The sequence below is a fragment of the Schistocerca nitens genome, chromosome 6, assembly GCF_023898315.1.
Source record: "Schistocerca nitens isolate TAMUIC-IGC-003100 chromosome 6, iqSchNite1.1, whole genome shotgun sequence".
Classification (NCBI taxonomy): Eukaryota; Metazoa; Arthropoda; class Insecta; order Orthoptera; family Acrididae; genus Schistocerca; species Schistocerca nitens.
The window spans coordinates 478,339,805-478,357,664 of NC_064619.1; the positions used below are offsets into that span (position 1 = coordinate 478,339,805).

The following is a 17,860-nucleotide window of genomic DNA, read 5'->3' on the forward strand; positions in this document are numbered from 1 at the left end:
GCTGTTGAATGGAATATGAATGTGGTGTTTTATTATTTCATTTACTTTAATTTGATTTTGATTTCACTGCAAAGATATGTGGAGGCACGAATCATTCTTAGATTTTACTGATACAAAAATGTAATGTGGGATCCTGTATAATTATTGAAGTTACTGAGATGAAACCGAGCTCAAAAAAGTTATTCGTTATAGGCTATATACACACAAAAAAAGTATTTCACCATTTTCAGTACGTATGGACTTACATGTCATTTAATTTCGTCTTAGTGCAGGCCAAGTCTCAGTCCTATTGCACCTAACAAGAATTGTCTGAATAAATCGTTAAGTGCTTTGAAAATGTTAATTTCCTGTAGATCATGAATGAAGGAAGTAATGTCGCCGATCTCCAGCGTCGCCTGTGGAAAGAACGGGATAGTAATTACGATAATTTGAAATTGCCACGTAATGGCGGCCAATAGTCGCCGTCCAGCGATGTTAAGCTTGTTTCTGAAATACTTTTAAAAATGATGGGACAAGGAAACGGAACATGTGGTGCAGGTTACAGTTAAAATTAACAACAGCAATACTTTAGACATATATTGTGGCTCACTGGTCAACATGTACACGCCTTATTGTGGAGATATCCAAATAAGACAAAGCAAGAGAGAGTACATAACACATCAAGCTAAGTAACGTAGCTTGATGTGGTACCACGGTACTTTAGTTTTTTATGTTTGACTGTGCCTTATTCTGGCATGTATTAGTTTCTTTTATGCTTCTGAAGAGGCTAGATTACTCTAGCTGAAACCTGGGTAAAGACCAGTAACTTTTCGCAACTGAAGCGGATCTTTGACGTATTAACGATATATCGTTCAGTTTAAATATACTGAAACAGTACAATAAAACACTAACCCTATTTGATTTTCATAGCCACCAAACATTTACAAGTACGCATACAGACAAACTATCCAACAGACTCTCTCATGTACTAACTTACTACATATTCTGAGAGGCTGTTTCAGGAAAATGCGCTTATTATATGTATGCTTTGCCTTCTTCCATTCTCATTTGACTTACGGAATTCTGATGTGTGCAAATTACAGAGGGGCAAAAATAATATTTCAGTGGCAGAAAAAGATGTTTAGACGTGGGTGTGCACCACTAGAATCTTATAGAAATTACTTTAAGAAACGAAATATTATGACAGTACCATGTTTATATACGTATATTTTCCTTCTGTTTACTACAGAAAATATAAATCAGCGTAATCTCAGGAACACATTACATCTGCATGACACAAGAAATGCACATGTAATTGGCATGCCATAAATCAGAATAGCAAAGATCCACCATAGTTATAAATATCTTGGTATCATATTTTTCAACCAGAGTAAAAAAATTACCCATACAACATGTGTGTTTATAAATTCAAAAATATGATGCATCTGCACAGATGTGCTCCTTTGCGAAAATTTCCTGTCCACACGATACTACATTTCAACTAATTAGACAATTGTCCACTAGCAAGTAACTTCTGCAAGCACTTGCTGGGGTTTTTACATAAGAACAAAAACTTGAGCAAGTTTAATTTTACATGTCGCTTCGTTAAGTTAATTTCAGGGACTTGCTGCAAGTAGCTGCAGAAGTATTTCAACTAGAATTCTGTCGTGAGATAACGAAGTGGATATTTACGGTGTTGCTGTTAAAAACAGAGCAACTGCCATCATTGCTCCATCATCTTTTACCGAAGAATACTCGTTACAAAAAATAATATGAAGAAGAAAAGAAAATTTTGGGTGTAGAATCTAGTATAGAAGAGTACATATTTAAGTTACCAACACACACTAATGATTGAAATAAGATCAGAGGACTTCACTCAGATTAAAAACTATCTGAGAATGTCATACACTAATTTCGTACTTTTCTTGTCGATTGTACAATCAAATTTTTGAAAATAGGATAGAAATATGCGACACGTTAAACCACGAGGAGATGGGCTTTTAATTATCTTTGATTTTTGCAAACACTTATTCTTACTTTTATCACGAATAGAATTCCTTTGTTATTTATGCTGACATCGGGAAATATTTAGAGACATCATTACTCAATTCTACTCGCCCTTCTGGAGAAACAAAGTAATATGTAAATTAAGTTTGCTCTTCCTTGGCTGTGGTGACCAGTTATACAGGATGGTCCATTGATAGTGACCTGGCCAAATATCTCACGAAATAAGTAACAAACGAAAAAAACTACAAAGAACGAAACTCGTCTATCTCGAAGGGGAAACCAGTTGGCGCTATGGTTGGCCCGCTAGATGGCGCTACCATAGGTCAAACGGATATCAACTGCGTTTTTTAAATAGGAACCTCCATTTTTTATTACATGTTCGTGTAGTACGTAAAGAAATATGAATGTTTTAGTTGGACCACTTTTTTCGCTTTGGAATAGATGGCGCTGTAATAGCCACAAACGTATAAGTACGTGGTATCATGTAACATTCCGCCAGTGTATTTGCTTCGTGATACGTTACCCGTCTTAAAATGGGCCGTTTACCAATTGCGGAAAAGGTCGATATCGTTTTGATGTATGGCTATTGTGATCAAAATGCCCAACGGGTGTGTGCTATGTATGCTACTCGGTATTCTGGACGACATCATCCAAGTGTCCGGACCGTTCGCCGGATATTTACGTTATTTAAGGAAGCAGGAAGTGTTCAGCCACATGTGAAACGCAACCACAACCTGCAGCAAATAATGATGCACAAGTAGGTGTTTTAGCTGCTATCAGTAGCAGACAAACTGCGCGAGAATCGGGAATCTCAAAAACGTCGGTGTTGAGAATGCTACATCAACATCGACTGCACCCGTATCATATTTCTATGCACCAGGAATTGTAGGGCGACGACTTTGAACGTCGTGTACAGTTCTGCCACTGGTCACAAGAGAAATTACGAGACGATGACAGATTTTTTGCACGCGTTCTGTTTAGCGACTAAGCGTCATTCACCAACAGCGGCAACGTAAACCAGCATTATATGCACTATTGCGCAACGGAAAATCCACGACGGCTGCGACAAGTGAAACGTCAGCGATCTTGGCGGGTTAAGTATGATGCGGCAGTATGGGGGGAAGGATAATTTGCCCCCATTTTATCGATGGCAATCTAAATGGTGCAATGTATGCTGATTTAACTTTTACCGATGTTACTACAAGATGTTTCACTGCATGACAGAATTGCGATGTACTTCCAACATGATGGATGTCCAGCACATAGCTCGCGTGCGGTTGAAGCGGTATTGAATAGCATGTTTCATGACAGGTGGATTGGTTGTCGAAGCATGTTCACCAGATCTGACGTCCCCGGATTTCTTTCTGTGGGGAAAGTTGAAGGATATTTGCTATTGTGATCCACCGACCACGTCTGAAAACATGCGTCAGCGCATTATCAATGCATGTGCTAACATTACGGAAGGCGAACTACTACTGTTGAGAGGAATGTCGTTACACGTATTGCCAAATGCATTGAGGTTGACGGATATCATTTTGAACATTTACTGCATTAATATGGTATTTACAGGTAATCACGCTATGACAGCATGCGTTCTCAGAAATGATAAGTTCACAAAGGTACATGTATCACGTTGGAACAACCGAAATAAATGTTCAAACGTACTTACGTTCTGTATTTTAATTTAAAAATCCTACCTATTATCAACTGTTCGTCTAAAATTGTATGCCATATATTTGTGACTATTACAGCGCCATCTATCACAAAGCGAAAAAAGTGGTCCAACTAAATCATTCATATTTCTTTATGTACTACACGAATGTGTAATAAAAAATGGGGGTTCCTATTAAAAAAACGCAGTTGATATCCGTTTGACCTACGGTAGCGCCATCTAGCGGGCCAACCATAGCGCTATCTGGTTTCCCCTTCAAGCTAGACAAGTTTCGTTCTTTGTAGTTTTTTCGTTTGACGCTTATTTCGTGAGATATTTGGCCCGGTCACGATCTGTGGACCACCCTGTATATGTTTAGCGGTTCCAGTGGTACATTTGTTTCGGCTCATCTGTCTTTCGGCCATCCTCCTTTTCGACACTGTCATTTAATATTGGTGCTGAACACATAAAACTTCTTCAAGTTCGAACCAAAACTTCCGGCAACTGCCGAGTTCGGCAAGTACTTGCAGCAAGACACCTGGATCTGTTTCCATTGTCTTTCGGGAGCTACTTCTATAAGTTGACGATACTTGCGGAAGTTCACTCGCTACTGGCCTTTGCAAACCGATACAATTTGCAGAAGCACCTTCGTCAAGCGAAATGCAGAATTTTATTTGCTTGTGGACATACCCCCTTAAGTCTAGTTTACACGGCGCACTAGGTTGCAGGCAACTGCACTACCGGCCACTGCGCATGCGCGCCGCGCGTTTGCGCAACTCGTTGGTGAAACTATACACTTTCGGCGTATTCCCACTTTGGCGACACTAGTTGCGCAAGTTTTGAGGTTGTGTGTGTTCGTAGAGTGTAAACCAACTTAAATATGAAGTGGGGAACGGAGAATAATGTTCGCTTTTTGGATATCTATGCTTTGCATAGGTGTCTGTGTGATTTCAGTGATCCTGATTACAAAAATAAGCAACATATTGCTGCCGCTGAGACCATCGTGTGCGATCATAACATAGATGGTTTAACAATATCTGAGCTGCAGGGCAAAATTTATTGAGTTAGGAGAACACATACAACTGAATTAAGAAAAATACAAGCAAGTGTAATTCTAGCTGTGGCAATGTCCTCGTCTACGAGACTAAAATCCCACCGTTCGAGTTGGCCAACTCTTTGTTAAGGAATATTGTTGACAGGAGAGAAGGCTATACAGATTCAAGAAGCTTCATTCTTTATTCAGTATCCATCTATTTAAAACGTCGCTGCAGTGCCCCCCATTGAAATATTGCCACTGTACAGATCTGTCTTCAAGAGAGTAGTTAGCAAACCATTCTCTTCTTAATGCGGCCTGCTTAGAATAATTATTGTTGCTAATGTTAACAATTATTACTTTTAATGTTAATAATTATTGGTGTTAATGAAATAGTGTCATCACCAACTAAAACCGTATCTTATAGCCTGCCGAGTGTTCTCGACTGTAATGGACGCAATGTGATTTATAATTTAAGTTCTGGCGACAGTGCTTCATGCATACAGTACCTTTATTCCTTGTCGCATAATTAAATCTATTTAGAAGAAACGTGAACAGTTCTGGTGACATTCTAAGATAATTAGAAGAACTTCTGGGATCTTCCGTTATAAATTATTTCAGCAAGAATGCTGAGCAACCGAGCTGACGTATTTTCTTCATCCAGTCACGAATCGAAACACGTTTCTTATTTTCTTCTTAAGCACAGATTCCACGCAACAAACTTTAACTTCATCGCATCTCGTGCGACGTGCAACTGCCAAAGCTTTCATTTCAGACACGAGCCAGGGACCCACAAAACGACGAAATGAAGTATACACTGGTTTCACCGTGTCTACAGTCAAATATGAAACCATTTGCGTGGAATGAGTTCCACGCAACGAGTGGCGCAACCCAATGTCGTCGTGTAAACTAGGCTACATTGTTGTGGTCTTCAGTCCTGAGACTGGTTTGATGCAGCTCTCCATGCTAATCTATCCTGTGCAAGTTTCTTCATCTCCCAGTACCTACAGCAACCTATATCCTTCTGAATCTGCTTAGTGTATTCATCTCTTGGTCTCCCTCTACGATTCTTACCCTCCCAGCTGCCCTCTAATGCTAAATTTGTGATCCCTTGATGCCTCAGGACATGTCCTACCAACCGATCCCTTCTTCTAGTCAAGTTGTGCCACAAACTTCTCTTCTCCCCAATCCTATTCAATACCTCCTCATTAGTTACGTGATCTACCCACCTAATCTTCAACATTCTTCTGTAGCACCACATTTCGAAAGCTTCTATTCTCCTCTTGTCCAAACTATTTATTGTCCATGTTTCACTTCCATACATGGCTACACTCCACACAAATACTTTCAGAAACGACTTCCTGACATTTAAATCTATACTCGATGTTAACAAGTTTCTCTTCTTCAGAAACGCTTACATTATATACGTAGATATTTACGCAGCGATATCGTTGTGTGTTGGTCTGCGCCTTCAACTGTTGACTGTACTGCTATATCTTTATTCACCTGTTAAATGTTACCAAAGATGTGTGTTGAGTAATGTTTATAGTAATTGTTTACAAGCACGGCAATTAATATTTGAACGCTTGTTGTAGTAGGTATGTATTGAGTAATGAATTTTTTTTATATTTCAAAGCATCTAGTATTTTTTTGTTTTCTTTAATATTGCTCTTATGAAGGGCTGTTTCGTTATTTGTTATGTTGACACTGATTTTTTAAAAATCTTTGTGTACAATATTTTAAGTTTGAGCCCGATTTCAGATTTTTATGTGGCTAAGCGTAATAATGTCTTCCTCTAAAGAAACGAATGTAGTTACTTTGGGCTAATGCCACAAAATAAGGAAAATGTTATGATTAGCTGATTTACAAGAAATTAAAACATAATGACCCTACGTTATAAATAAAGAAACTGTGGGGAACTTCATTTTGAACTGTTGTAATATGATTACTTCGTGTTAAAAGGCGATTTGTGCATGAGTTGCTATCCGTTAATGTACAAGGATGAACTTCATGTTTACTGTACATTGCTCCTCATAGAAGTTGTCTTGACACTTTCACAACTGAAATATAAAATGGTTTTATATTAATAAAGCTACTAGATTACGTAAAACAGTATTAAAACATTATATATTTTGAATGCCTTCCGCTTATCTTCAGCTGTGCAACATACAGAACGTTTCTCAACCTTAACAACATAAAAACCTTCCGACTTCAGATCTCTTATTGTCCTATATCGTAGTGGTGTGTGGCATCACACAAGTGCAAACAAGAAAGATAACATAACGCCGACAGTTTTTTTTTGTCTATAGCAAATTTTTTGAATGTGGGTTGTAGCTGCAAACAGACCAGTAGCTTAGTTTGAGGTGGAGGTTATGTTTGATGGCAACAGTTTGTTTTGGAGTTGGTGTTGTCAACAAATATGAATAAGGAATATTATATGTGTTAACATATTGACCTGTAGTGTAGCTTGTGGTATTAGATGGCTTCAGAGGTGATTGGGAGTTGGTGAAGAGGTATCGAATGTTTCAGTTTAGTCAGTTTGTGTGGCTTGATGGCCGAGTGCTTAAATGCTAGGCTTGAAATACAAAGGTCTGGGATTTGATCTCAGGTGAGTCAGCTGTTGTGTACTAATTCTTTCACCTTGGACAGTATTTTTAACATGAAAAATGCCAAGTTGCATTGTGGCTCTGGGTCTATGTTGAACTGCATTTCCCTCCTCTCCAGTCCCCCTACTCAGTTTTCTGAGGGAAAAGTCCATTATAGCTGTGGCACTTGGCTCTATTACAACCACAAAAAAAGCTTTTGGAGAAAGAGAATCTGCTGCACTTGTATTTGATCTTAGTAAACCCCCTTTGACTGAATCATTCAGAAGGACCTTCTAATTAAATTAAAATCCCAAAGGACTGGGGAAGCTGTCCTGGAAACACTCAAACTTATGTAGCCTAACACATGTCAAATCATATCCATACAAGGAGCACTCTAATGCGGTAGTGCCACAAGAATCCATGATCTGAGTTCAAATAGACATATTCTATAGTTTGTAGAGAACACAATATTGTTCACTGATGGGGAGAGTAATTTGTAGGCTGTGCAACCACCAGATGTTCTGCTCAGTGAGGCCAGTGAAAATAAGCTGCAAAAATAAATAAAAGTAGAATGCTGAAGACAATGTGGTATCATGAAACTGGAGCACTGGGTAATGGTGGAGCTGTTAATCTTCCAGGCTCCTTCATAAACAGTAAATTAATCTGGAAAGAATGTATCCTGTACCTTCTGAGGAAAGCGTGAATATGTTGTTACAGTAGAAAGGAATGAAGATCATTACTCATAGCAAAAACATGGTCCACTGTAAACCGGTACCCATTTACTTAACTAGGGGATACGACTCTACATACACCATGAGACATCACATTCACTATCGCAACACACAGAGGAAGGACAGTCTAAACAGGACAACATATTGACTGACCAAGACACAAGACAGTTTTCCAGTGGCGGGTGTCGAGCTTCTACGTTTGGAGCTGTTTAAAGCAAAAATGTTGAGTGACTGTAAAGAACATCCACTATACTCTGTCGATAATTTCCTTTTTAGTTATAGAATAATGGTTGCCCAGCTTGCAACTCAGTGCTACAACACTAGCATCAACACTGTTTTGTACCTTTGTTATTATTATAGAGTTAATTTTATTGTTATGTTGTTATTGTAAATTAATGTAATCCAGCCACAGCCAGCCTTGTCCTGACTTATCTATGAGATAGCATTGTTAATAAAGTTGTATTTACTACATTTAAAAGTGACAGTATTGGTTATTATGGCTTCAGTGATACACAATTACAGAATCCATTGGATCAAGGAAAACAAGCACTTCTGGCTTGATATACATGCCTAAAAAATAATTGAAACTATGTGATGACTTATATGTTTAGCTTCACAGTGTCTACATACCATTATTCATTCAATGACTAAAGATGCAGTTCACTGAAATATATAATCGTGAATCCTGTTTAATAGCCAATCTTAAAACTTCAAGTAATTTCAACATTTTTCTGAGAGCTTGTTAAGTGATAAAATACAAATCCATTCTATGGACATAATTAACATCATCTCAAGTTTATAGAAACACTTTGTGTGCTAAAGAAGGACAAATGTTAATACTTAGTAATAGTAAAGACATCCAAGAAAATTGTTAACTCTATGAAGGAGACTACCACCATGAAGCTAACTAATAGAATATTTGTCAATGCAATTATTGTAGTGATTAGTGCATAAAACATTCATGGTGGAGCTTCTGTTGACAAATCTTATTAAACTGGCAGCATGCAGAAATGTATGTGTAGTGGTGCAGTAGCCCTGGACTGCTCAGTAATGAAAACATGTTTTATGAGTCCACCTTTACACTGTTCTCTGCTGCTGCTCTAGTTTGAGTGTGGAGAGCACAGTGATAAGTGCATAGTCTAGACAGTCTTTTAACCATATGTGAAGCATTGTGAAGGTTTTGTAATTATTTGACAGGTCAGTATTATGACATTTCAAACTCTGAAAGAAAAGGTAACTGGTAAGGCAACTTTGGGTGACACTGTTTGTTCTGTGGTGCAGGCGTGCTTTCATACTGTGAGGAGGAGTAATAGTGTCATCACATAAGCAAATCACCTAAAGTAACACAACATATGAAATAGGAGGTTATGTTTTAGTTGCTGACACACACTGTACATAGCAGATAGGAGGATTTTTGATTTTCATCTGTTCATATCAGATCAAGAAGTCCTGTGACCAGCATCTGTGGTGTATGTTCATTTTTCGCCATTAACTTGTGCATGTGTAAGTGTGTGTATTTGTTCTCTGTCCTGAGTAATTATGTTTGAATCCAATATAACATTGTTTCTGTACTCAATCAGTTAGGCCGAGTACAGTCAGCGGGTTTTGGTTTTGTGGTTAGCGCTGCTGACTCTTAATAATGGGCCCCCAGGTTTGATTCCTGGCTGGACCTGGGATTTTCCCACTCAGGACTCTCTCTCTCTCTCTCTCTCTCTCTCTCTCTCTCTCTCTCTCTCTCTCTCTCTGTATGGGTCATCATGGTCATTTCATCCTCAGCCTCATACGTACATCTTGCTATAGGCATTGTAGTGTTCTGTAGTTAAGGTTGCACTCCACTGTCACTCTTTCTGAGCATTTGATGTATGTGAACCTAAGCTTACAGATTCCACATGCAGTGGTAGAAGCACACATTAGGCCCTGCCTGCTTCGTCGTGTGATATAATTTGATTGCATTGAGACTGAGAGTTGACTGGGATGTCACACCTGTTAAGAGATAATTTAAGGTTTCCTTGGAACATGTGTGAGAACAGAAACCTAGTGTTGATAGCAGTGTGAAATTTACTTTACCCTTTTATTCAGTAAAAATGAGTATTCCAAGGCATGGTGTTTGGATAGCCTTTTCTATGAGGGTTAAGAGCTGTCAGAAAAGCTACAACAGTCAGAATTGGCTCATATTGACCAAATTTTCTTTGTGATATCACATTTTGACTCTTGACTGTCAGTTCTTTCTGTCATTGTGAAGCAATATTGACCAAGCATTTGATTGTGTAACCATTGAGGGTAAGTGTAGTGGGAGCAGGGAATCATTAGATAAGTTGTTTGTGCATAGACTAAGCATACTGCCTAAAGGAAACAAAGTGACAATCCAGTAAACAAAATACTGATGAGAGTGATGCTGTAATAATAATTCTACTCAGCATGCGAGGAACAGGAGCTTCTGACATGTAGTTCACACACTTCCAGGGCATCTGTTATTTTATGGATTCAGCCTGCATGTGGTACCATACCATACAGGCCCAATTATTGGATCCAATGGATATGCACAAAATGTTAACATACTTCTTGGTGTATTCATTGTATTATGAATATATGAATGATTTATCTTGAAAAATTTTAGCTGCCATGGATTTCTACATATCACTAATGGCAGATCATGCCTAATATTTTGCACTGCACATCTTTTATGCAACATTTGAAACACAGATACACAACCAGGCAGCCAACAGTCATTGCAAGTGTTGCAGTTTTTCATTGGAGATTTAAAGACTGAAGTAGAATGAGGGAGGAAAGGAGGAGCTTTGATGCTAGTTGGCTGTTGTGGAAGGGATATAAGCCATATGTATAAAGAAGTTACAGTGCTAGCAAAATGCAGGAAGATCGACAGAGAATCAGTGCTTGATGCAGGGATTTTCAGTTGACCCTCAACATAAATAAATGTTACATACTGCGTATAAATAGATGGGAAAACCTGTTATTATTTGATTATTGTCTGTCAGTCACTGGAAATAATCACATCTATTAAATACCTGGTTGTATGTGTATGAAGTAATTGTAAATGGGAGGACCATAGTGTACTAACTGTAGGAAAGGTAGAAACCAGACCGAAATTCATTAGAACAATTTTCAAAAAGTGCAATCCATTCATGAAAAAGATAACTTACAAAAGCCTCATTCGGCCAATTCTTGGGTGTTGCTTTTCAGTCTTGCACCCTTTCCAGGTATGATTGGTAGAGTAAACAGAGAATATTCAAAGAAGAACAGTCACAAGTTAATTTAGTAAGGATGAGAGTATCACAGAAATGTACATCCAGATCCAGTTGCTGTGACTGAAAGAGAGGCATTGTACCTCACACTGTGCATTATTGTTAAAATTCCAAGAGTGAATGTTTGTACAGGAGTCAACCAACATTGGGCACCCTTGTGTGTATATCTCACAAGAAGAGCCTACAGGTAAAATTAGGTTCAAGCTAATATGGAGGGTTACCAATAATCACTCGTCCTGTGCATCATTTATGACTGGAATAGGAAAGGAGGGAAGTGACTGTGGTAAACAAAGTACCTTCCAACAAAAACTGTAATGTGGATTGTGGAATTTTGTTGTAGGTGTAAAACTTTTGTGGCTAAAAATCTTTGATTTGCAGCATAAACACCTCATTATTGTGGTACCAGCTCATAGTCCAGTCTTTGGTCACTGCTACTTAGTAATTTCATTAGGCTCTGCTGAAGTTCTAACACTACTGTGCAGTGACTGGAGAGGAACCATCAGTGAATATGGAATTTCTGTCAAAGTGCACTCATCTTTGAGACAGTGAAATACAAAATTCTCTGTACATGTAGGGAATCAACCTGTAAAGGAAATTATCTGGAAGATGAAAATGGTGACAGTTGGCCAAACTTTGATTATTGATTTGAAAATCTAGACTTGATTAATGAACACTTAGAAGTAAGTACTGTAGTGACGAAGATGATGTTTGTGATTGAAGAAAGTTGCAGGGCATAGTGAGAGCATCAACACTCGAACTTGCTTGTGAGGATTTAATGAATAGTATGGTTAAGATAAATAGCTGTGGAGGTACAGTGAAATAACAAGTTGTAGTGACCATATATTTTGCAAACACATGTCTGTACATCCTTAATTTTGATCAAGTACAATTTTGAAAAACCAGGAATAGCAAAAAGACAAAGTAAAGAAACTAGTGAATACCTGAATGTTTCTACAGGTAGTATATTATTGCCTCTCTTCTGCCACAATCCCCATCTTAATTACCCTGTGCTCCTTGCACAGGTTTTAATATTTGGCTGTGCTTCCTTATTTCGTTATGCAGACTTCTTTTTTGTACCAGTACCCTCGCTTCTTTCATTTGATTCATAACAACAGTAAGAGGGCTCATTGAAACTTTCTGTTAATCATCTCCAATTTGTTCTGTTACAGATTAAGTTGTGGCATACAGTAGTTTCATTTAAAAATTTAATACACATATAGAGTTTTTTTTTTAATTTACTTGTACATCTTCTGTTGTGTGTAGCTACCATGGGAAAACATAAAGACAGAAAAGATGAGAAGAGAAAAGAGAAGCATTCTTCAGACTATGATCGAGATAGGCATAGTCATCGCAAACACAAGAAAAAGAAATATAGTTCCGACTCAGACTCAGAAAGTGATGACATTGAGAAACAACGGCTAAAAGATATACGTGAAAGAGATGAATTTGCAGAACGTCTTAAGAAGAGAGACCAGGAGAAAACGCGCAATGTAGTGCATAACACTGCAGCTGGTAAGTGGAAAAAATTATTTTAAATCTATCTGTTTTGTCATGCACGCTTACATAATTAACAAATTTTAAATTTTGTCTCCAAAAACAGAAAAGCGGGCGTATGAGGAGGCTGTGAAGCGTTTAAAAATGGAAGCAGAAGACAAAGAGAGATTGATTCCCAAGCTGCGAGTGGAGTCAAGACGAAAATACTTAGAAAAACGAAAAGAAGACAAAGTGGCAGAGCTGGAAGCAGACATAATTGATGATGAATACCTTTTCCAGGAAGAAGAGTATGTTTTATCTTTCTTTTTCCTTTTGCTATGTCTTTAACAGTAGTTTGGCCTTACATTTAAACATATGGGAATGTAATTACATTACATTTAACATGTAAGTAATATACCAACAAATTAATGTATTTGCTAATTGAGAGAAGAAATCTTTACGCTGCGTACAACCTGTTTATTATTGTTATTCAACCTTTGTTCGGGACCGGCATGTCGTCAAGGATCATACATTGGCACTAGTAGTATCCAAGTTGGCATCATTCCTGTTGCTTAACAAGTACCTTGGTTGAACCATTGGCATATGGCGCGATAGGTGTCTTTATCATATGCTGATGGTGTGGCCAAGGCATGTGTTTACTAGATGCTGCAGAAGCTGCACAAGCATTCACTGTGAAGCAGTAGAACACTTGGATTCATTATTATTGGTCATCTGTTAAAGCTAGCATGAGCTGTTGCTTCTACCTTGCAACTCGTGGAATAGCAACAGCTGCTGCAGCAGAAGTTTAAACAACATACTGAATTGCTCCATCAGAAAATTTCGCTTTTCTCAAATTTCTTACATTTTCAGAGTTTACAATGCATTCAGACTGTGATTGCTTCCCAGGCGGAGAGCTGCCCATCTGTTTTTCTGCCATTTAATGATGACAAAGAGGATTGGGGCGCGTATTTTCAGTGGCTGAAGCAATGGTCGCTCTTCTGTTTTTGGTCTTGCCCAGTGATGTTTTTCTTGCTAAAGAAGTTTGATTTACTCTGGATCACGTATGCTTACGTTTTTTTTTTGCTCGTTGTTGTCAGATTGCTATTTGCAATGGTTCCATGTGGTCATATTGTGCCTCGAGTTCCATCACTATGACAAGCAGTCTGATCAGTCTCACTGTTAGTAGTTGACATATTTTCAAGAATTGATTCGACACTGTGGTTTCACTTGCAGAACTTCCTGTGCAGTTCCTTTGAGACGAAACGTAGTGGTCCAATTGGCTCCAGATCTGGAACTATGCCAGCAGGCCTCAGATTAAACAACCCTTCCTTGGACGATATTTTGAAAATCGTCCACTCTTTTAAGACGATGCAGGCAGTAAATCAACTCCTCATGGCTTGACCCCAAGTAGCAGCAGTCCAGCTGCGGCGTTAGGGGGTGGAATTCTCGTAAGCCTTTTTCCCGATGGTGGCATCATGATTCTTTGCTTTTGTATGTCAGTGGCCTCTGAACAGCCTGGCACACCCCTTGGTGTAAGCAGAGGGACCTCCAGTTGTGTCTGGCTGCTTTATAGCATATCCACATGCAGATTGTCCGAATCACTGGGCACAGTGAGGAAAAATGAGGTTCAGGTCATCTCAGACACGGTTCCTTTCCCAGAACTTGACAACCTCTGTACTGCCTAGACGCCTCTTATTTGAACCAGACCAGAGGTGCACAACATATTTTTAGGTTCATATCTCCCCCCCCCCCCCATGAACCATCGACCTTGCCGTTGGTGGGGAGGCTTGCGTGCCTCAACGATACAGATGACCGTACCGTAGGTGCAACCACAACGGAGGGGTATCTGTTGAGAGGCCAGACAAACGTGTGGTTGCTGAAGAGGGGCAGCAGTCTTTTCAGTAGTTGCGGGGGCAACAGTCTGGATGATTGACTGATCTGGCCTTGTAACATTAACCAAAACGGCCTTGCTGTGCTGGTACTGCGAACGGCTGAAAGCAAGGGGAAACTAGAGCCGTAATTTTTCCCGAGGGCATGCAGCTTTACTGTATGATTAAATGATGATGGCGTCCTCTTGGGTAAAATATTGCGGAGGTAAAATAGTCCCCCATTCGGATCTCCGGGCAGGGACTACTCAAGAGGACGTCGTTATCAGGAGAAAGAAAACTGGCATTTTATGGATCGGAGCGTGGAATGTCAGATGCCTTAATCGGGCAGGTAGGTTAGAAAATTTAAAAAGGGAAATGGATAGGTTAAAGTTAGATATAGTAGGAATTAGTGAAGTTCGGTGGCAGGAGGAACAAGACTTTTGGTCAGGTGAATACAGGGTTATAAATACAAAATCAAATAGGGGTAATGCAGGAGTGGGTTTAATAATGAATTAAAAACTAGGAGTGCGGGTAAGCTACTACAAACAGCATAGTGAATGCATTATTGTGGCCAAGATAGACACAAAGCCCATGCCTACTACAGTAGTACAAGTTTATATGCCAACTAGCTCTGCAGATAATGAAGAAATTGATGAAATGTATGATGAGATAAAAGAAATTATTCAGGTAGTGAAGGGAAACGAAAATTTAATAGTCATGGGTGACTGGAATTCGTCAGTAGGAAAAGGGAGAGAAGGAAACATAGTAGGTGAATATGGATTGGGGGGAAGAAATGAAAGAGGAAGCCGCCTGGTAGAATTTTGCACAGAGCATAACTTAATCATAGCTAACACTTGGTTCAAGAATCATAAAAGAAGGTTGTATACATGGAAGAATCCTGGAGATACTAAAAGGTATCATATAGATTATATAATGGTAAGACAGAGATTTAGGAACCAGGTTTTAAATTGTAAGACATTTCCAGGGGCAGATGTGGATTCTGACCACAATCTATTGGTTATGAACTGTAGATTAAAACTGAAGAAACTACAAAAGGTGCTAATTTAAGGAGATGGGACCTGGATAAACTGACTAAACCAGAGGTTGTAGAGAGTTTCAGGGAGAGCATAAGGGAACAATTGACAGGAGTGGGGGAATGAAATACAGTAGAAGAAGAATGGGTAGCTCTGAGGGATGAAGTAGTGAAGGCAGCAGAGGATCAAGTAGGTAAAAAGACGAGGGCTAATAGAAATCCTTGGGTAACAGAAGAAATATTGAATTTAATTAATGAAAGGAGAAAATATAAAAATGCAGTAAATGAAGCAGGCAAAAAGGAATACAAACGTCTCAAAAATGAGATCGACAGGAAGTGCAAAATGGCTAAGCAGGGATGGCTAGAGAACAAATGTAAGGATGTAGAGGCTTATCTCACTAGGGGTAAGATAGATACTGCCTACAGGAAAATTAAAGAGACCTTTGGAGAGAAGAGAACCACTTGTATGGATATCAGGAGCTCAGATGGCAACCCAGTTCTAAGCAAAGAAGGGAAGGCAGAATGGTGGAAGGAGTATATAGAGGGTTTATACAAGGGCGATGTACTTCAGGACAATATTATGGAAATGGAATAGTATGTAGATGAAGACGAAATGGGAGATAAGATACTGCGTGAAGAGTTTGAAAGAGCACTGAGAGACCTGAGTCGAAACAAGGCCCCGGGAGTAGACAACATTCCATTAGAACTACTGATGGCCTTGGGGAGCCAGTCCTGACAAAACTCTACCATCTGGTGAGCAAGATGTATGAGACAGGCGAAATACCCTCAGACTTCAAGAAGAATATAATAATTCAAATCCCAAAGAAAGCAGGTGTTGACAGATGTGAAAATTACCGAACTATCAGTTTAGTAAGTCACAGCTGCAAAATACTAACGCGAATTCTTTACAGGCGAATGGAAAAACTGGTAGAAGCGGACTTCGAGGAAGATCAGTTTGGATTCCGTAGAAATGTTGGAATACGTGAGGCAATACTAACCTTACGACTTATCTTAGAAGAAAGATTAAGAAAAGGCAAACCTACGTTTCTAGCATTTGTAGACTTAGAGAAAGCTTTTGACAATGTTGACTGGAATACTCTCTTTCAAATTCTGAAGGTGGCAGGAGTAAAATACAGGGAGCGAAAGGCTATTTACAATTTGTACAGAAACCAGATGGCAGTTATAAGAGTGGAGGGGCATGAAAGGGAAGCAGTGGTTGGGAAAGGAGTGAGACAGGGTTGTAGCCTCTCCCCGATGTTATTCAATCTGTATATTGAGCAAGCAGTAAAGGAAACAAAAGAAAAGTTCGGAGTAGGTATTAAAATTCATGGAGAAGAAGTAAAAACTTTGAGGTTCGCCGATGACATTGTAATTCTGTCAGAGACAGCAAAGGACTTGGAAGAGCAGTTGAACTGAATGGACAGTGTCTTGAAAGAAGGATATAAAATGAACATCAACAAAAGCAAAACGAGGGAATTAGATTAGGAAATGAGACACTTAAAGTAGTAAAGGCGTTTTGCTATTTAGGGAGTAAAATAACTGATGATGGTTGAAGTAGAGAGGATATAAAATGTAGACTGGCAATGGCAAGGAAATCGTTTCTGAAGAAGAGAAATTTGTTAACATCGAGTATAGATTTAAGTGTCAGGAAGTCGTTTCTGAAAGTATTTGTATGGAGTGTAGCCATGTATGGAAGTGAAACATGGACGATAACTAGTTTGGACACGAAGAGAATAGAAGCTTTCGAAATGTGGTGCTACAGAAGAATGTTGAAGATTAGGTGGGTAGATCACGTAACTAATGAGGAGGTATTGAATAGGATTGGGGAGAAGAGAAGTTTGTGGCACAACTTGACTAAAAGAAGGGATCGGTTGGTAGGACATGTTTTGAGGCATCAAGGGATCACAAATTTAGCATTGGAGGGCAGTGTGGAGGGTAAAAATCGTAGAGGGAGACCAAGAGATGAATACACTAAGCAGATTCAGAAGGATGTAGGTTGCAGTAGGTACTGGGAGATGAAGAAACTTGCACAGGATAGAGTAGCATGGAGAGCTGCATCAAACCAGTCTCAGGACTGAAGACCACAACAACAACAACAACAACAACAACAACAACAACAACAACATCTCCTTATGCCCAGACACAGTGCCCCATTTCTGCCGGATGCATCCTATTCTTGCTTCGTTATGGATGGCAGTTAAGCAAGAACTCAGTCGCCTCCACAAAGCCGGGCTAAT

General features: G+C 39.1%; 1 protein-coding gene across 1 annotated transcript in view; it reads left to right on the forward strand.

Annotated features, from left to right (window-relative positions):
- The first annotated feature begins 6,139 nt into the window (after positions 1 to 6,139).
- The window catches only part of LOC126262927 (pre-mRNA-splicing factor ATP-dependent RNA helicase DHX16), a 135,093-nt gene continuing 123,372 nt past the window's right edge, over positions 6,140 to 17,860 (forward strand). The window contains exons 1-3 of the mRNA XM_049959852.1: positions 6,140 to 6,268; positions 12,513 to 12,761; positions 12,850 to 13,030. Of these exons, the coding sequence (XP_049815809.1) occupies positions 12,518 to 12,761; positions 12,850 to 13,030 (425 nt within the window). The 5' untranslated portion in view covers positions 6,140 to 6,268; positions 12,513 to 12,517. The remainder of the gene's footprint in view (positions 6,269 to 12,512; positions 12,762 to 12,849; positions 13,031 to 17,860) is intronic.